The sequence below is a fragment of the Microtus oregoni genome, unplaced genomic scaffold (assembly GCF_018167655.1).
Source record: "Microtus oregoni isolate MIOR12 unplaced genomic scaffold, Mior012 000069F_ref0000032, whole genome shotgun sequence".
NCBI classification, from domain to species: domain Eukaryota; kingdom Metazoa; phylum Chordata; class Mammalia; order Rodentia; family Cricetidae; genus Microtus; species Microtus oregoni.
This window is the reverse complement of record NW_024543976.1, coordinates 6833389-6854103: the sequence shown is the minus strand read 5'-3', so window position 1 is coordinate 6854103 and position 20715 is coordinate 6833389. Positions and strand designations below refer to the sequence as shown.

Genomic DNA, 20715 nt, shown 5'->3' with positions numbered 1-20715 from the left:
CACTATACACACATACCACATGTACATTACACATACATATTTCACACATGCATTACCCCCCATATAGACCCCCCACAAACATACCACATAAACACATATATACTGTGTAGCCAATACAGATACTTTTAAAGAAAGCGATTGATGGACTATGGATTTTCTTTGCTACTTTGTTGTGAACTCATCCATGTGTGCACATACACAGAAACAAAAATTCTCTCTCATATCCACAAAACAAAATTTTTTTAAAGTAGCAGAGAATCTTAGGCTTTCAAGAAACTTTTACCAAGATGGTTCATCTGTGTTTATTATTATTTTGGCTAGTAAAATAAGAATCAATCTTCTAATAAACTATGCACACCAACAAGACCAATGGGGATACATACTGTCTAATCCTGTGGCCTGAAATAGATTTCATTCTGTGATAACAACAGCCCATTTTGCTCTGTAACTGCCTTGAATATGAACAACAGAGGCGTTTATCTTTAGGATCGGAGAGAGTGAAAACCTTTAAGTCAGACATATCCTCAGCAACCCTTTCATGCTCACAAAGCCTCCCTTCGAGGTCACTCCCTCTGAACGTCAATCATGCTGAAAGAACAAGTGACAAGGAGTGACGGGGATGACCTGTACAAAGGTCGCCTTCATCGTGTCGACCAGGCCTTCCGAGGCTGTACAGTGTCCTCCTGTGCTGGGAGCTGCGGTAGAAGCCATCTGCTATGACAAAGGGATTGATAGCTTCCATTTTTATGTTAGTGTAGCCTTCCAGAGAGGGGGAATGTCAGGAGAACCATCAAGCTTCCTGGTTCATATTTTCAGGAGCCTGGACACCTTTAATACAGTGTCAAAGATCACACTGTAGAAACTTTTAAAATTCACTAGGTAATCTCTACTGACATCTAGGACTCAGATACTAAGGATAATGAAAAATCCCTTGATAGCATTATGATTTCTGTCGATGAAAACAAGCCCGCGTCTCTAAGTTCTCGCTGCCAACACTACAACACAACCATTTCTGACGCTACAGTAAGACGGATGCAGGCACGGTCAACTCCCCGAGGCCAGCAGGCACGCAGGGGCTGGGTTTGAGGTTCCCACACAGCCTTTACCATTACCAAGCCTTATTCTCCCGCACACCCGTGAACTCAGAATGAAGTCAAGCCTCACCAATGCAGCTCTCGCTTTTTACTTCATATCCGGGGGGGCAGATGCACCTGAAAGATCCCTCCAAATTCTGACAGGTCCCAGGAGAACAAGAGCCAGGAAGCGCCACACACTCATTGGTATCTTTAGAGAGAAAGAAGAAGAAGAAAAAAATGTGACTCGGACAGGAGACAATCATTGCGGTCTTTTCTGTTTGCTAAAACGGTAGACAGTGTTTGATGGTAACACACGGACTCCACCTGGGCCCATTGGTCAGCTGGGTCACCATGGACAAAGATACCCTGTGCTTCTCCCCTATCATGGATGGTTTTTATGAGGAAGGCTGCCAATTCTTTTGATTTGTTTCTTCATGTACTTTTATTGAGACATAGCCTCAGGCGCTCTCCCCAATAAAAATTCTCCCCGTGACACATTCCCAACTGGTGGTTAATACCTTAGACCAAAATGTCCCTGACACAGGTCATTGTGGTCCTGCCATTTGATGGTGAAATGTGGTTAAGCTGAGTGAGACTGTGGGGTTCACGGTGTCTCACAGAACATAACGCCACCAAGATGATTGACCGTTTCATTTCTTACCGATACAGTTTTTGCCGTCTGGCGTAAGTTCATAACCCTCATTGCACAGACACTTGAAGGAGCCAATTTCATTGAAGCACCGGCCGTTTCTGCACACTTGCCCGAAAAACGAGCTGCATTCGTCTATGTCTGTAAGCAGAGAGAGGCCAGGGTCTCAGAGGGAGCGTCTGCACAGAACCGTTTCCCTAGCTGAACTCTGAAAACACGTTTGCTGGAACCCATTTCCAAAAGGTCCACACTGTGCTTCAGTGACAGAAAAGGAAAATGACAAACGTTTGGAGGACTACACCATGCAGACAAACGTTCTGAGGTCTGCACCACGCAGACAAACGTTCTGAGGTCTGCACCACGCAGACAAACGTTCTGAGGTCTGCACCACGCAGGGCCACTGCGGTTTTCAAGGACACGAACTATAACTTAGGAGATTTATAAACAGGTAAAGTCTGACAATTTAAGACCCATCTTTGATTTTTTTCCAATTGCAATGTATTTCTTTTGGCAGAGGAGAGGGGACGATGGGATGCAACTTGATTGCATGACTTGCAGATCCTTCACCTGGACACAGGATCCTATTCAAAGGACAAAGAAGTGAGCTTACTGAACACAGTAATCAGCTCTGTTAAAAAGTGCAGGGCTGCTGACCATAATGCACCATTTGCAAGGAGGATGGCAGGTGCTGGGCTTTCAGGTAAGCCTCGGGCTGATTACAAGTGAGCAAGTGAGTCATTGCCTATGTTTCCTGAAGACCGCTTTTGTGTTACAGCATCGTCAGACAGGACTCTTGGGTCTCCCAGGAGAACTACGGAACCTACAGAGGAACCCGAGCAAAGTTGGATAAAATAGCCATCTAACTGCAAATCTTTTTCACAATTGCAGAATTCCGAAGGATAAAGGAAATCAACAGGGAAGCTGGGATGTGGTGGTGGGGCTGAGCTGTGCTGATCCTACAATGGTGGACATCATTCTGAATGCTCCCCTCACAGCTCATGTCGCTACATTGTATTGCATCGAAAAGCACCCCACAGTGGATACACAACTCAGTGTTGCCTTTCTTTTATATTTACTTGGTATGTCAGTGTGTGGCAAAAACTGAAATCCTGTATTTAGCACAGCTGTGGCCCAAGGACCCATCTCAAAACTTGCTCATTGTACATTTTTGTTTTTTAACTGGGAAAGGCATACAGGCTTTGAAATGGATGGGCAAGGAAATTTCCCGACATGGACATGGGTATGGAGAGTCTGCGAGGGTTGGAGTGCTAATTAGAAATGAACTCATATAAAATACATGAAGTAACATGAGATTGAGCGTCTCTCTCTATCTCACCTAGAGGGGACAAAGAGCCTAAACTATAAATCAGACCTGCTCCAGTTATGGGTGTCCGGATGACCTTTCTCCCTGATAAACTGGGTATGTGAGGAAGGGCTCAACACAGCCCATGGCCTTGTGACTACGGAGGAAAAACTGCTGCGGGTGTCCAGAGATTGCTCAGCGGCTTTGCCTATCTTCTGAATAACCAAGGCTGAACCGACGGAAAGACTTACCAAGGCAGTCATTGTTGTGAGTGAGCTCAAACCCAGGGTAGCACAGACAGTTGTAGGACCCAACCGTGTTCTTGCAAGTCCCGTTTCCGCACGGATGCCGTTCACACTCGTCCACATCTACCGAGGAGAACTTGACGTTTAGCTAGAACCAGCTACCCCCCTTTAACGTTTCCTTTCTCCCTCACCGCTTCGTGACTTAGATGCTCCCCAGCGCAGTGCTAGGAACCCGTGGTTGTTTGAGGAAAGTAAGAATGTGAAAACGGGGAGAGAAATCAAAACTGCAAACTGATGAAAGATAAAAAACAGTCTGACCTATGGGGATGTGCAATTCTCAGAAGCAACGGGTAGAAAACATGTCATTGGCAGAAATATTGCAAGGAACAGGCTCATCTAGCAAATGTTAAAGCATTATTAACACTTGGTCAAGAATCGATAAATCTTAATTTAACAATGAAGAGTTCAGCCTCTTTAAGGAAGTAATAAAATCCAAAGAGGAGTTTATTTAGAATTTAGTCATGAGCTTTCTAAAAGTCACAGTGAGAATAGTTAGCAAGGTCATCTATGACAGCAGACAGCAAACCCTTGTGCTGGGAGGCCAGCCTGCAGGGCCACTATCCAGGGAACAGACACGGCTCCACAGTGTGTCTGAGAGGCCTGGGCTCCAGCTGACTTTATTGTGAAAGAATTGTTCATATAGGACATGTTGTTCCCATATGAATTCCAGAGTCATAAATACAAAATATGTATGTAGCAGATTAGACTCTCTGAGTATAGAAGGAGACCCCTGTTTCTCCTCTAAGCAAGCCTTCCCAGAAAGTCCACGCACATGGGTCCAGAACCAATGATATAGGTTAGAGACTTTTATTTCTTGTCATTCTGGGGCGGCCCATGATGGGAAGGTGCTCTCAGGGTGCAGTGGGTAAACTGAGGCTTTCCCCATATGCTGTTCGTGGCACAGATAGTCCATGAAGGAAATAGTTCCAGACTAGTGAAACCTGATTTTAACACTCACCTCGCCAGGTGATCCCTATAGAGTGGGCACACAAAAATCCCCTGGCCTTTCCACACAGAGGACATGCTACTCGCAAAGCACCACGTGTTAAGTTTTATCTTAAGCTTAGAGAGGACCTCTGAGTTACATAACATCAGAGGTTTGGCATTCGGTGCCACCCTAGCCTATGGCATCCTTTCCAGCTGCCTTTGCAAGCATATTACTCACCACTTGCAGCAATTAACCAACCCTTATATTGGTTACTGGGGACTTTTAAAGACTCTGGTTATATTCACGTCTGCAATTATCTTAAGAGGTAAAGCTTCAATGATGCCATTAAATCCCAAACTAGAGTTTGTATAAAAGGATGCATATCTGCACACGTGTGTGTGTTAATATGGTCATCCTCGCTACTCCTGTGCACTCCAAGATGCATTTCGTGGGTAAATTCCACCTGGCACTGAGTTCGTCTGAATGACGTCATGCCACATGAACCTCTGGAGTCAAATGTTGAGGATCACTGGACAGAAGAACCTACTGCGGCATGTCCCTGACTTGCACATTTTACTCCAAAGCCCTAAACTGTTTAGCATGGTGGAGACATGGTGGCTGCCCTCGGAATCACTGTCTTTAAGTCCCAGCCTCATGTCGATCCCTGGATGGGAAAAGCGGTCCTACCCATGCACATGGTCTGGTCTTGAGAAGCCTTGAAGCCGTTGTTGCAGATGCACTGGTAACTTCCTTGCAAATCAACGCACAGGCCATGACTGCAGACGTTGGGAATTTCCAAGCATTCATTGCGATCTAAAACAGGAAAGAAAAAAAAAAAGACACATGTTATGCATAGCTGAGTTTTATTAAGAGTCCCCGTTTTTTCACAGATGCATTTCTCTAACCTGCTAGTAATTATTACAGACAGGCTAAGAATGGACCAGGACCAGAGCTGAATTAATATAAGCGAGGCTTTGGGGTACCCAAGGCTCTCTTCATTCAGACAATGTTTGCTGGTGGACTGGGACCTCAAGGATTCTATTTGATGCCAGAGAAACCCACTGAACATCATTTCTCAAGAAAACAATTTGAACATTATGGTGGAAGTGTTTCAGCATGAGGCAGACTATCTTTCTAAAGGCATCCTTAAAATATTTTGTAGTGAGGAAGCGAGAAATCCTTGGAGAACAGGGAACCCATACGTTGCCGTATCTGGCGGCTGTTAGCCTACTGCTTACCTACACAGGCCCCGTTGGGAGAGAGCTTGAAGCCGGCCGCACACTCGCAGCGGTAGCTGCCGGGGCTGTTGATGCAGTCTGCATTGCGCTGACAAAGGTTGTCGCCATTGCTGCACTCGTCGATGTCTGAAAAAGCAACGGGTCCAGGTAAACAGTCTTACACAGTTGCTTTAGAGGTACGTTCAGGTCACCGACTTCCACGCTCAGCTCTTACATACTACAGAGGGGATGGTACAAAATCACAAGTTCCCACCGAGAAGCCACTTGCGCAGCCAAGTCTTTGGAGGAAGGACATATATTTCTCAGATTACCTTCACAGACCAGGAGCAGGTCATTGTAACTGAAGCCCGTCGGGCACTCGCAGCGGAAACTGCCGATCTGGTTGATGCACACACCGTTGGCACAAATGCCTGGAATCTCTTTACATTCATCAATGTCTGAAATGGAATGAATTGGATAAAATATGTGTTTCTGCGAAACGTCTTTACCATCTTATTTCTGTGTAGCCTGAAATGAAAATACGTATTCTCTATTCAAGTCAAATGTAAGCTGCCATAAGTGGTCATGTGGCTTACGGAGAACTACAGACCACAGTGCAGTTAGTTCCTCTGAAGAGCTTTGGAAAAATGAAGGTGATTGGTAAACACAAAAAGGAGTGACAAGAAGACCAGTGAATCCCTTAAGGAACCAAGTCCCAACTGCTAGTTGTGTGAGGTCAGCTGAATGGCTGCCGTTCATCTGACAAAGCTGTGTTTCCTTAAGTGAGTGTATTTTGTTATACACACACTCAAGTAGATTGCTTCACAGAGACTTAAAATTATATTGTTTAAACTAGGAGGGAAATGTAGACTTCACAACAGAAAGTCCATTCAGAAGGAAGTGATGCATCTGAAAAGGGATTCCGTAAATTCATAATGAGACCAAATGAAAGGGATGATATAAAAATAGACAAAAAAACTTGAGGTGTATTTTTGAAAAGAGCAACTAGCAGTTAAAATAAGATGAAGCAGGGTGGAGAGATGGTTCAGTGGAAAAGTGCTTGACATGTAAGCATAGGACCTGAGTTCAGATCCCCAGTGTCCACATAGTGGCATGCATCTGTAACCCTAGGGCTGGGAAGGAAGGGATCAGAGGTGTGTGGATTCGTGGAGGTCCTGGCTAGCTTGTCTGTGAGGGACCCTGTCACAGGAAGCAATGTGTAAAATGTTGAGGAACACATCAGATATTAATCTCTGGTCTTTAGAAATTCCTGGCATGCACAAACATGTGCACCTACACAGATACGCACAAGGTACATCCACACCCACGAACATAAAATAAGGTAGGATTTTTAGCCATGCAAGACAATGAGCATTGCAAGGGAAATTTGAACTTTTGCATGGCATGCATGGAACTTTGAGACTGTCAAGTAATTATCATACTTTAATTGCTAGGCTACGTGGATGAAGTATAACGCAATCACAACTAACACTTGGTCAAAGGCTGGAAGCACACTTTCTTGATTAACTAATCATGTTAGCTTGGAATCCAGATTAATAGATTTTGTGGTACTGATACATTTGGAGACACTTGAGTACAAACTGTGACCTATACATGCATATGTTTACACACGCATGTGTGCATTCACAACTATAATGGGAACAAACTCACCAACGGCCTTTCCTGTGTGGATGTCAAAGGTGAATCCAGGGATGTTTCCACATATAGTTTTGAAGTCAGCTTTAAAATGGAAACAAAGGCAGACACTCTTAACATTCTCAGACACATCCTAATTATCTTTACACCGCAATTTTGACCAACAAGAGCGTTTTTATATTATCCACAGCCAGTCTTCTACATAGTAATCATGTGCATTTGATAACAATGTCTGCTTCTGCAAATGATCTAGGCAGCCTCGATCACTGCCATCTCTATCATCAGCTTCTTATTGATCTGATATCAGGAGAAGGTAAGCAGAATATTAAAGAAGACAAAACTTCTTTGGCAATTCAGTTATTTTTCCCTTATGATACAAAGAGCTTTAATAATGATTCAATTCGGGCGGCTTAGGTGGCTCAGGTGCAGAGGCTTTCATGGAGCAAGCCTAACAACCTGAGCCAGGTTTTTGGAATCCATGGAAGAGGGGAAGGAGAGAACCAACTTCACAAAACTGTCCTCTGACATCTGTCCATCCATCTCTGTCTGTCTGTCTGTCTGTCTTTCTATCTAATCTACCTACCGACCTTCCTACCAATCATCTCAGTTTGTCAGAAAGCATGGTACCCCATGGAATAGCCCCTGCTGCTGTTGATTATCCTGTTTTCCAGAGAAGGTGTCATTAAAAACTGCAAGTCCTCTGTTTGGATCACACCACCAACAGGGCTTTCCTATACATATATAGATCTGTCCCAAAACCTAAGCCCTTCGTTTTCTGTCAGAGAAAATGACATTTATTTTCTCCAACCAGTAGTCTTGCTGGAGTTTCATAATGGTGAGAATGTCTTCACCTCATCTTACGGATGCAAACGGGGCTGGGCAAGGCTAACCAAACCCACCTGAAAACGGTTGCGATATTATCTAAGGTGCCCTGCCTGGCTCACCATTTCAACACTTGGCCTCTAGCTTTTTAATCCAGTTTGCTGTTTTTGAGGCTGTCGACCATTTAGAGGTGGTGGAAGCAGTCCAGAAGGGTTGATCTTTAAAGGTCACCCTTGTTTCTGCCTCCTGCCTGTGTCCTCTGGCTCTTGGTCTATGCCCTGTGAACAAGCTAAGGCCTTGAGCTTCTGCTACCCTGGACCAAAGGGCTCTGCTCACTTTTCTCCACCATGGTGGGTCATGACTTTTGGAAAGCATGAGACAGAATAAATCTGTCGTCCCTTAGACTGGTGGGTCGGTCCGTCGGGTGTTCTGTCATGATGAGGAAGAAAGTACTTGCTGCTGGGTTTGAGTCACTAAGACACTGGGTTTGAGAACTCTGCACCACTTCTCCATATCTCTTCCCCCGAATTCATTTTAGCATCCCCAGAGTGAAACATGCACACGCACATCAATATTTGGTAACAAATGCACAGTCCATTCATTTTCCACTGGTCCTCCTAGTTTAGGTTCAGGATCTACAACTACGCTAAGTTACCATTCTCTAGGCCTCACAAAGTCTAGACAAAGAATAATTTAAAGACAAGTGGTTGCTAATCTTGACTCTGTTTTCCTTCCTTCCTTCCTTCCTTCCTTCTTTCTTTCCTTCCTTCTTTCCTTCCTTCTTTTTTTTCTTTCAATGGAATATGCTCTTGTGTGAAACCCTCCCATGCCTGGCTGGAGACAGGCTCTTCTGGGCCCAATTCCCAGCATGCACTGAGCACATCACAACCGGCTATAACTCCCAGTTCTTGGAGATTCAGTGTCCTCTTCTGGTCTCTGCAGGCACCAGGCACAGAAACACACAAAAGAAAACCCCAGTACTCTAAAACCATTTTAAAATGTATTGTCATGTATAGGTTCCTTCTGTGTTGTGGGAGGAGCTGCATATGAGCTGGCTTTTTTTTTTTTTTGCAGTTTTTTTCATGAGATACTTTCTTAAAACATATTTTTTTCAAGCAACATTTCTTCATCACTTTATTTTACATATTTTCAAGATTTAATTTAAACAATTATTACTGATGTTGCTAGCTTTTAAGTTACTTTACCAAAACATTATACCTTCCATGTTGAACACAGTGACGAACAGTAGTTGCTCAATAAATTCGTTGGATGACTAAATAAATAAAAGGCCAGTCTTTTTGATGATGATTGTACATAGACCAATGCTATAAACCCGGACATTGATGCTTGCCTCTTTTTGAGATCTGGAGCTTATGAGTATATATCTCAGGAGTCAGTGCAGGGCCCAGGTCATTTGGGAAATGAAGCCATAGCCCGCTGTTTGGCTCTATCTGGACCTGACGCACACTGTGACTGTCTGCCACACAAAGCACTGAGCGGAGGGAGCGTGAGTGACGGTGCCTACCTGTTCCTGGCGCTGGGCATGGCTCACAAGGCTTGTTCCAGGCTTTTCCCACGTTGTGTGTGCAGCAGCACATCCTCTTGGTCACGTTGAAAGGCAACTCGTTTTCACACGTGGTCCCATTATAGCTTCGGTAGCAGAAGCTTTTCCTCATGTCTGCGTGGGGAAAAATGGGTCAGCTCGGCATCACGAGCAGTAAAACCAACATGCTTGCTCAGCCAACTCTCCTGAGGGATGGAACTCTGGGAAAGTTCTGTCTTGGTCGGCTGTCTTAACTCGCTGAACTGCTCCATCCTTTTCGGATGGACAGCCCCTGCTTTTAGGCAAAGCATTTTATGGGCACATTAACATGCATTTCTTCTACTAAAATACTCATTTAATCAAAAAATATTAATTAATTTAATTGAAAAAAATTAAGTGTTGAAATCTGAATATCTTCTTATCTATACAAAGTACATTTTATATACAGGGAGAATCAAAATTATCTGAGACCTGTAACTCCAAGCCCTAATTTTTTTTTTTTAAATCTCAGATTTACAGGATATGGATCTATGTGGTGGAAGATTAAGAGCCTGAGGTAGAGCATCAGTTCATGGGACTCTGAAACACTTCCTCAATCGTGATGATTCCTTCTCCATAAAGATTTGGACCCAGACACTCTGAACAGTGATTCTGAGAACAGAGATGCCAGAGGCGCTCAGTCAGCAGCCTTGACTCCGGCGGTTCCTCTCGGGGTCGGCTACTGACCCATGCAATTGTGCCCTCCGTTGACCTGCATGTACTCAGGTGGGCAAATGCAGGTGTAATTTCCCAGGGTGTTGTAGCAGGTTCCGGGGCCACATACGCCAGGATGGGCAAAACATTCATCAATGTCTAGAAGAAGCAAGAACATCCGTGATTTAGGTTGGTAGCTTACTGAACAGGACACAGGTGATTCCCTAATTCCGTGTTTATAAGATTCAGAAATGAAAAAAATACCCACAAAGGATGTGTTTATATTTATACATCACAAGAACATACTTCAAAAAAAAAGATAAAAAGCTCTCTCAATCCTAAAAATCGATGAACTATAAAGAAATTGCCCCATGCCTGTATACATTTGGGGAAATTCACATTCTCTAAGAGGAATTTCTTTCAAGTTTGCTTTTTCCTATGCCATTTGGATTAAAGTTTTAACAGCAGCCTGAAACTGAGTGTAGGCTGTGTGATCCTCTTTTCAAACTAGAAGTCCCCTCATAGGCTCTCAGTTGAGGGTAAATCACATTTCTTTCAGATGCATTTGGCTAAGAAGTTCAAGACTAAAGGCTGTAATAGAACAATGTTTCGTTCTTAATGTTCAGTTTTTGACGCAGTCCCTCATCCCACAGACAAACACTGAGTTATATTGTTAACTAGAGCTTGAAGCAACAAAGACAAGGGTGGTCCTTGCCTCTAGAGGTGAGAAGGTCTCCTAAAATTCAAATTATAACTGCTATGTGATAGGGGGAGGGGGAGACATAATCCATACAATATTTCGTCATCTTTATATTTATCCAACATTTAGAAATTACTGACCAGTTTTGACTTGCCATCACATTGAAGTTTCCCTGTTCCTACGCAAAATTATTGTCAATGTTTACATGTAACTAACTTCATATTCGCAATTCCATTATCAATCTATATTTAGCCCACCATCTTACTCAGAGAAAACTTTAAAGTAAGTCATTGCAAATGAACTGCAAATTGAATTTGTTACTATACAAAGGGACAGCATTGCCATGAAAAGATAAAAGCTATCAACAGTCTCAATGAGCTGTCATCCTTCTGTAGGACGCAGGGCCCTGAGAGCAGACATTGCAGTAGACAGCAGCACCATATCCCCTCACCTTCACAGATGCGGGTTTCCTCGCTGAGGTAGTAGCCCTGGGGGCACTCGCATTGAAAACTCCCAAAGGTGTTAATACAGTTTCCACCCTGGCAGAGCCCTGGTAACTCCTGACATTCATCAATATCTACAAGAGGAGACAGTTCATTAACAACAAACATCGTGAGCAAAGGGTCAATATCTGCAGCTTTCAAACACGACATCTTGTACGGACCACAGACATCTGTGCACCTAAAAGAAGACCTCTAAGTGCTGGGTTTACTCTGACCATAATTCTCCTGACTTCCTTGCACAACTGCTGGTTTCTGAGGAGAGGAATGGAAGCAAGCTGCCGGCATTTGCTGCAGACAATGTAACAAGGGGGTCTCTGCATAACAACTGAACACCAGATCTGGCAATGGATGGCTGCCTCTCGGTAAAATTGTAGCTAAACATGTGTGTGACAGCCTGCCCACCTGTAGCTCCACTCAGGAAGCCTGCTGCTCTGCTTCACACCGGCTTTTGTACAGGTTTCCCTCTAACCTAAGCCGATATCCTTATTAAAGCCTACACGACAAATAGCGATGAACTCACCTTCTAAGATGATTGTGATGGGGTTCGGTCTAAAGCCCTCACCTCCAGGACACAGCGTATAATATTCAGCTGGGAGGGAAAAAAAAAGGGAAAACAAGAAGTTTGATTCTCGGATCCCAGTGGTTGAGACAATCAGCAAACATTCACCAGCTGCCAAACTCAGATCCTCAGGGGGTGTCCATAGTTTTCTTTGTGTCTTTTCAAACGTATTACAATAACGTATATCACATTTTACTCCCAAGTATCATGACTTCATCAGTGACATGCAGTGGGAATAACAAAAGCCATTTTTTTGTTTTTATTTTATAGAGAACACTGCCGTTTAGATAATTCATATCACAAATGCTTAGCCAAGGAAATAAAAATGTCAGGAGCCTGCGGTACAAAGGTTTGGTTCTGTGCATATCAGAACACATGTTTCCATTTAGAGTGCCCCATGACTGACTTCAGGATACACTCCACCTACGGACCTGAACTAAACCTCCGAGAAGAACTGGGAATGGCCTTCGTCTCTGATACCATGGAGAATCGAGATTATGACCATTCAGATTGGATTGTGGTTAAAATGATTTTTTAGAGTAACACAATGAAGAAAAATAGGAAGAGAGGAACTAAAATTCCTTTTCTAAAAAACACTCTTGGCGGATTTTAGCACAACCACAGACAACCGTCCAAAACCACCCCTCCCCGCGCCCCCAGTCCAAGAATACAATAGCAACTTGTTTCTATCCTGGGCTGGGAATGTTCTGTTCCTCTTCTGTCGGCTGCATACTTACTGCTGTTTACAGGGGGGCACGTCTCGCAGGGGTTTCCCCAGGCCTTCCCCAGGGAGCAGCAGCAGGAGGAGCGACTGACGCCCACCCCAATCTCTGTGTTGCAGGACAGACTCCCGTCTCCTCGAGGACCGAACTTCAGGTAACAGTTGCCCACGCGGTTGTCTGCGGAACAACAGAGGAGCTTAAAGTGGTCCCGACTATGGAGAGAACCCCTCAGGAAGGCATTTAAAAGGACTGCGTTCAGGATTTTGCACGCTGATGTGGTGGGATCATTTTAACTCCTTGCACAATGTCTCGAATCAACCATAAGAAATGATGACAGGCGGTGGTCACTAGAGATCACAGACTGTTGCATATATTCATGGAAGAAGCAACGCAGTGAGGCATTCCTTATTTGGGGGTACTCTGGACATTTTGAATTATGTGACTACAAGAAAATTGGGTTTAATTAATCTGTATCTTGAGTTTGCGAAGAAGTGGAAACATATGTAGGTAAGTTAACTAAGTTTGTAACGTGCTAACGGTCTCATTCTGCTCGACTGTCATCAGCAACCCCCAAATGGGTTGATGTCAATCTCCACGGCAACGTTTGCAGAACTGTCAAACTAGAGCTCTCTAGCGGAAGGGTCCAGTGTCGCTGAAGGTGGCCTCATCTCTGTAGCTACCATCTTGAAGCATGGCTTTACATAGTATTTTCATTTTCCTTTGAGTGAACTCAAGTGCAGAGTCCTCTCTTACCTTTCTTCTGAGTTCTAAACCTTTCTGCTGATTTCTCTCGTAAGTGTTATTAGTTATTTCCGAGTCAACACCTCCAAGAATTAAACTGGAGACTCTTTGTTCACATACGGATCTGTTCTACTTCACCTTGAGTCTTAGGGGTTTTCAGGTGATGGAAGTCTCCACCTTTCTCAGCTGTCAAGGCTTGTTGCCACTTCCGATCCCTCACTCTCATTCCCCTTTCACACAAGTAACAAAAAGGCTTGATAACTTTATCTTCAAAATGCACCTGGCAACTGATGTCACTGACGTCTTAATCTGAATTCCAGCTACCAACATCTTTTTTAACCTAGACTCCAATGGCCTCCTAACTCATCTCTTAGCTTCAACCCTTGGCCCAAGTCCAGTCTGTTTTGGCCTTTGTAGCCTAAGTAGTCTGTCAGAAGAACTGCTTCAGGCCAGGCCACCCCTAAAAGGTCTCATCCCAACCAAAGTATTTTGAAAGTCTTTATGAGTTCACAGAGTACCTTTCTCTTCTGGCTGCACACAGAGCAACCATCTGACTGCTTCTCTTTGTTATGCTTCAATATCTTTACTTGTTTCTGATGCCAGATCTTGGGTGCAGGAACTGGGTTAACTCATGGTCCCTCCCTTGCTAGCTTTGAATTCATTCAATATTCCTTTTTCCCTCTTTCCCCCTCTTTTGTTTTTATCCTCCATTCCTGTCTCCCCCGACCATTTGACTATTCAAATGCCCTGCTAGTAGCTTTTGCGTGTGTTCCTATAAAACAGTTTTAATGTGCTAATTTAAAATTTTTGTCATGTAAAACGCTGAGTTTCAGTGTCTAATCACAGCTGCTTTGGGGACAAACTGTGTAAGAGTTCTATGATGTCCAAATGCTTATATTTCTCGTTTGTCTGTTTTGAGATATGGTTTTACTCTGCAGCACAGCCTAGACTCTAATGTAAGAACCTCCGGCCTCAGTTTCCTGAGAGTTCAGATTGCCTTTAAAAATCTGTACAGTTTGCTAAATTGGTTTCTAGTAAATCTGTGTCACTGCAAGTAGTGTAATGAACATCCTACAGACATCTATGAAAGTCACTGTGTTACTATCTTCGGTCTATAAAGCCAAGAGAAAAACTTAGGGTTCACAGATTCTTCAGTTGGAAAGAGCACCGTCCTTTATTATCTGTATTCCCTGGACCCTTTCTAATGTTTTGAAATAATTTTAATGGGGTTTATAGAAAATAAAATCTATCTATACTGAAAAAATATTGCTTATTTTAGTAAGGATTTAGTCATTGTCAACTCAAATATCTACTACCTCTTTTCTTGGTTTTGTACTCAAAGTTGTCCTTCAGATTATAACCGTGGAATCATCTAGAGTGTTTCTTAGGTGATCAGGTTGTTTTCTTTAAATGAATATATCAAGTACACATTATAGCTCATTGTCAAGAGAATTTAAATATTCAGTTCTGTCTGTCTGATTCTATTCATTTGTCTTTCACTTACCAACACAACCCACGCCCGTGGGGTTCAACTGGAAGTCAGGTGGGCAGTTACACTCATAGCGACCAGGCGTGTTCACACATAGGCCGTTGACACAGTTTATGGGATCTGCACACTCATCAATATCTATGAACATGTAAGATGCCCATGTTAATTAACATCTTTACTTCTACATGAGAAGTGCTTTTCCAAGGAATTGAATGGATCTTCCCCCCAAGTTAGAAAAGATTGTTGTGAAAGACTCAACAGAATGAAAATAGATTTGACACAAAGATAGAATATGTTTCAATGGTGAAGATTCTATATAAGTGTGTGCATATATGTAGGGTGCACATGTATGTGCATTCATGTGTGTGTGTTTGTGCATCTGTGAGCATGTTAGTGTGTATTTTTTGAGGGTATGGGGGAAGACAATGGGATTATACTTTTTAACCCTGGCTGCCCTAATTCACTATGTACACCAGAAAGGCCTGGAACTAATAGAAAATGGCATTTTCAATAGTGCTGTTTAATAACTTAATATATAAACAATAATCAAATGCTGCATTCTGAGGAAGAAAAATGATCTGCTTAAGAAAAATGAAGAATTCAGGCTGGGTAATCGTGATGCATGCCTTTAATCCCAGCACCCAGGAGGCAGAGGTAAGTAGATCTCTGTGAGTTTGAGGCTAGCCTGGTCTACAAGAACTAGTTCCAGGACAGCTAAGTCTGTTATGCAGAGAAACCCTTTCTCAAAAAACAAAGCAAAAAACAAAAAGCAAAACAGAATGAAAAAGAAAAAACAGAAAGAAAAATAGAAGAATTCATTGAGAAGCTCCACAGGTTGAGAATTGCTATTCAGCCTGTGTAGAAGTTCACCAAGATGTGTAGACTTTAGGTCTGGTTAATTCTGGTGCGTGACTTTTTTTTTTATTTGAAAGGTTTGTTATTAAATTCTATTAAAAATTAAGAAAAATGAAATATACATACAAATTCACATATGTTCATTCAATATATGAATGTTTACTAGTTTTGTATTAAATAATGAAGTTGTTTATCTAAACACTAATAAATTCCATAGTAGAAAGTAAATGTGTTAGAATATACTTTTCTTTTTCAAAAACATTCACAGTCTAACTTCAGAAAAATTTGAGGAGTTAATGTATTTAGCATAGAATACTATGCCAAGCCATGAGAACACAGTTGGCCCTGGCTTGCCATACCTGTGCAGTTTCCTCCTGTCCTGTCCAGTTCATAGCCATCGTCGCAGATACAGTGAAACATCCCAGGCAAATTGTTACATGTTCCAAAGACACAAATGTTCTGGAAGGAGCATTCATCAATATCTGAGGACACAAAGAAAGAAGGTCACCTCTTGTTTACAAAGACATTTTATGTTTTTAATGAGTAACAATGAATTTTTCTAAATTCTAGGATATTTATGAGCAGTAACATTTTTTTTTTCTTTGTCTTTAGCTGGATAAATAGTTCAAATGGTGAGTAAGGCATACTTATCTGTAGGATAAAACGCTTATCTATAGGATATGATATAAAACAAGTCCTATTTTGGTTCAATGGGTTTCTTATGTTTTTTTCCCCTTTCTGCAGTGTTAGGAATCTAATGCAGAGACCCATGCATGCTAGGCAAGTACATTACCACTGAGCTACACCTGTGTCCCAATTATTCTCTATTATAATATACTCCAATAGTAAGTGCCAGCTTAGGCAGTATAAGTAGAATATGAAAATTAAATGCAAAGTCGTCAAATTAGTGAAATCTTAAAAAAACAAGTAAATGAAAGATTCTACCTAATTCGTACAAACAGTACATAGTTTATAATCGGCATATTGAAATATAAAACAACATGTACTAAATATATTGGTAAAAAGTCTTTAACACTTAATGTTAGTTTATTTTATAATCTGACCTATTACCATAAAATCATTTGTAAACATGGAGAGAATACTATTCTTTATACCGTGAAATAACATGGTCCATTACCCATTGATTTCTTTGTATTTTGATAAAATATATCTACTAACAGAGCATGGGAGGAGGCTCAGTAGGTAAGAGCGGGTACTGCTCTTCCTGAGGACCTGGGCTTGATTCCTAGCAGCCACAGTCAGTTGCACACAGCCATCTGTCAATCCAGCTTCAGGGATTTGATACCCTCTTCTGGGCTCCATGGGTACGCATGCTCACACGTACATATACCACCCTACTCCACAGCACACAGACCCACTCATGTAACCAAAGATAAAATCTTAACATATTTTTTGAGGAAACAATTCTTTAAAAATGATTTTTAAATATAACAGTAATTTAGTGTGTGTGTGTGTGCATATTTGCGTGTGTATGCACACATCGTGACTTGCACATGGAGGTGAGAAGGTGATTTGTGGAAAGCAGTCCTTTTCTTCCACCATGTGGGTTCCGGGGATGGGTCTCGTGTCAACAGACTTGGTGGCAAGCAAGTAAAGGTGCTTGCATGTTGCAAGGTGAGTCATTTTTCAGGCTTCATAGATAAGTCATTCAAACTGCTTTCTTGAAATAGTTGTATCTTAAATTAGAAGGGTCTCCTGGCTACTTAAAATAGGTACACTAATTTGTTCTAACTATCTTAGGTTTAAGGGACTGTTCCAATTGTGTCAAATGTTCAGCCAGTATTCAAATGTATCTTGTCCTGTTGGTGGCTGTCCTCTAAGAAGAGAGAGCTAAGATTTCTTGATGCAGGCTGCAATTAAAACTGTCGGTAGTGGAGAGAGAATGGCACCATCTTTCTGAGCACACATTTCCCTATGGAATGAACTTCACCAAAAGCTTCCAGTTTCTACTAATGCGCCAGCTATGTAAGATGGGGTATGGGAAAACATTGCCTTTATATGGTCGAGACAACTCAAATGAGACAGAACGCACTGCTGATGGCATCTTCCTCTAGGACCTCCGTCTACCATCATGCACAGATGCAATCGATCCTAACGAATAATTACTCAGCCATCACCTTCTCGCAGGCATCATTTCTCTCTTAGCATCTACTTTCTGGTGGCGGGGCAGGATGAGGTTTGCCTTTGAGTCTCCCGGTACAGTTTGCTTATGTTTGGTTGATAGCAATGTGTTTGTGTGTCTGTGCTGGTGCTCGCCGTTTCTTTCACACTATGGTAGGGGAAGGGCCTGGAATTTGTTTCATTTCATCATCTTTCCCCCATAGTTAGCTTGAGGGGGAAGAGGGGAAAGAAGAGGAGGAGCCAGATTTGGAATTGGGGGAAGTCACCTTTTGGAAAAAAAAATGTTTCTATGAATGGCAACTTTTGTTGACGCTCCACAGTCTCACAATGAAGCTACATTCTTTTCATTCTTCAATCATATTATATTTCCTATAGCAGGCTGATGGCCCAGACTCTGTGTACTGTGAATTGAATCCCCAACTTAAGAGAAAATCCATTTTTTCCCTTGGACACATTCTGGCATTCTAGATACAGAGCCCCATTTTTAGGAGAGAAATCATGTATTTCATTTTCCTCTACTTTTGAGGAGAGGTGAACAAGTCCTTGATGGGCTTCTAGTCTCGGCCATACACACCACATCCTCAAACATGAAAGGAAATGCCAGAAGCAAGATGCTTTGACTTTACTGAGCATGGTGAATACAGATAGCTGAGGTAGGCAATAGATCCCCCCCCTTTAAAACCAGAAGAGGTGTGTCACATGTCATTCATTTAGTGACACCAAAGGAAGAAAGAAATGGCTTAGCAAAAAGAAAGAAAGAAAGAAAAAAAGAGGAATAAGCCAAACTTCCAACTATTGGCTCTGAGCCAGAAATATCTCATAAGAGATGAAAGCCAGCCTTCCTCATTATTCATTTCACAAACTAATCCACGCTTAAACGAGCGGCTTTTTATATGTGCTGCGTGCGCTGTGTATTCTGCTTCCAGGTGGAGCCCGTTCCAGCCCTTTCCGTGGTTTCATTTGCTGTAGCGGATCCAGCTGGAAAATGAATTGGAAGCCTGGCAACCCACCTTGGCAGGATCTGCTGTCTGAGGCTGGGGTGAAGCCCATCTCACACTCGCAACGGTAAGCTCCGGGGACATTCAGGCACTGGCCGTTCTCACAAAGGTTTATGTTCTCTGCACACTCGTCGACGTCTGCAGAATGAGAAGACACCTCCGTCAGGTTCCAAATTTCCCAGCACGTTTGTCTCCTTGCTCAAAAGTGATATCCGTTTCAGCGGCGGGAGTTGGGGTTGCTTAGTATGAAGCACCAATTAACCCATTCGCTAGAGTGGGTCCGAAGCCTGAGATGGAAGCTCCCTAACTTACACACCTAACACTCGGCTATAATAGAGACGGATGGAGTTTCTCTCAGTTCTCCTTAATACCCGCTGATAAATGGGTATTAAAAGCGGTATTAGTAGATAGGACCAAGAGCTCTGGGATTCCGCTCATTCATAGGAAAGCACAGCAATGGACTTCCCTGTTTTCCCAGCTGAGGCGTCTTACAGGAAATGAGAGATGCCGTGGAAACAAAGTTTCCTTCCTACTACTAAAGTCTCACCAAAATATACAGACAGACACTTTTTAAAGGCCTTCAAGATAATTTACTTAATTCTAAATAGCAGGAAAGGGGAGGGGGACAGACATCAGCGTGTCCTGAGCCAGGTGGCATGGCCACCACCAGGAATGCAGTTTTCATTGAGTTCACTAGAAAAAAGTCCAGGCTGAGAGAGGCCAAAAGAGCTACAAGGGTCCCACTGGGCCCCATTATGAGTATTGATGGGCTTGCCACCAACACCATTCTTTCTTTGACACTACATCCCATACAAAGTCCGGGACATATATAACAGCCAAGACTCTACAGAGAGGGAGTATGAGACAGCACTTTGACGAATTACAGACCTAGTCTTATGATTATGAGTTTAAAGTTTGAATGAACCTTAGCTGGGAGACACCTCGCTTGTAAAGCAAAAAGTCATTTTCTTGCCCCAAAGGATGATCTAGTCTTATATATGGGTATAAGAGATGACCTTTCAACCTTGAGACCTGGGGAGCAGCGGGAGGGAAACAACAACCAGTGTGTACTGAAGCTTACGTGGTGGCTTCCTAAGTCCTCTGTGTCTTCTGTTATTCCATTTAATCCTCTCAAAACTGGGAGAAAAGCTAATAAAACTCTGAGGAGGATAATAAGCAGCTTTGATGATCTCTCTTAGAAAGGGACATTACGCATTCCATCTTCAAGAATTGCGAAGTTCCCCCAGATCATCCACTTAGTGATTAAAAAATGCCGCTGTGGTCGCTATGTCTATTTTAAAATGAGAAGAACTCCCTCCTCTTTCATGAAGTTCTGGTGGAATTCTGTGCTGAAACCCTTTGGTCCTGGGCATTTTTTGAAGAGGGGAAGGGAGAGGGAACTGGGATTGGTATGTAAAATGAGGAAGGATTGTTTTAAAAAAATAATAAAAATGAGAAGAGCTGAGGTCACCCTGACTACTCATGTAGGTAGGTTAACACCAGAGTAAGCAGCATAAACATTGTGAACCCAGGTGCCTTCCCCAACCCCTGTGTTTTTCTGATGGGTACTTCATCAAGTAGTAAGAGGTAACAATCGTCATTAGCAGTACAGGAAAAGAGAGACGTCATTACTTTAAAGAATCCACATTCTCTGGACGCTTTTTCAGGCTTCTGTGTTTAAGGGATGAAAAAGGTATGTGCTCTTTCACTGGTCGAGTAGAAGCGCAGACAATCATTTCCATTTTCTTCACGTTTTTCTTAAAACAAGGAAAGCCTATTGGGTGTCCTGAGATGGGGATAACGGAGCACTCCGC

At 42.7% G+C, this 20715-nt stretch overlaps 1 protein-coding gene and 1 long non-coding RNA gene across 3 annotated transcripts in view; one reads left to right on the top strand and one right to left on the bottom strand.

The window, feature by feature from the left end:
* Window positions 1–20715, bottom strand: part of LOC121440619 (fibrillin-2-like) — a 197161-nt gene that overhangs the window by 34950 nt on the left and 141496 nt on the right. For both annotated transcript variants that reach the window (XM_041641392.1, XM_041641393.1), the window contains exons 34-48: window positions 18914–19039; window positions 16121–16243; window positions 14922–15044; window positions 12692–12853; window positions 11916–11984; window positions 11344–11469; window positions 10226–10351; window positions 9482–9634; window positions 7150–7218; window positions 5811–5936; window positions 5500–5625; window positions 4949–5074; window positions 3280–3396; window positions 1738–1866; window positions 1165–1284 (exon numbers count right to left, since the gene is read on the bottom strand). In XM_041641392.1, the coding sequence (XP_041497326.1) occupies window positions 1165–1284; window positions 1738–1866; window positions 3280–3396; window positions 4949–5074; window positions 5500–5625; window positions 5811–5936; window positions 7150–7218; window positions 9482–9634; window positions 10226–10351; window positions 11344–11469; window positions 11916–11984; window positions 12692–12853; window positions 14922–15044; window positions 16121–16243; window positions 18914–19039 (1821 nt within the window). The remainder of the gene's footprint in view (window positions 1–1164; window positions 1285–1737; window positions 1867–3279; window positions 3397–4948; window positions 5075–5499; window positions 5626–5810; window positions 5937–7149; window positions 7219–9481; window positions 9635–10225; window positions 10352–11343; window positions 11470–11915; window positions 11985–12691; window positions 12854–14921; window positions 15045–16120; window positions 16244–18913; window positions 19040–20715) is intronic.
* On the top strand, window positions 12851–20715 carry LOC121440621. The gene is made up of 3 exons (XR_005973371.1): window positions 12851–13183; window positions 18830–18968; window positions 20670–20715. It is a non-coding gene; the product is annotated as an uncharacterized LOC121440621 (long non-coding RNA).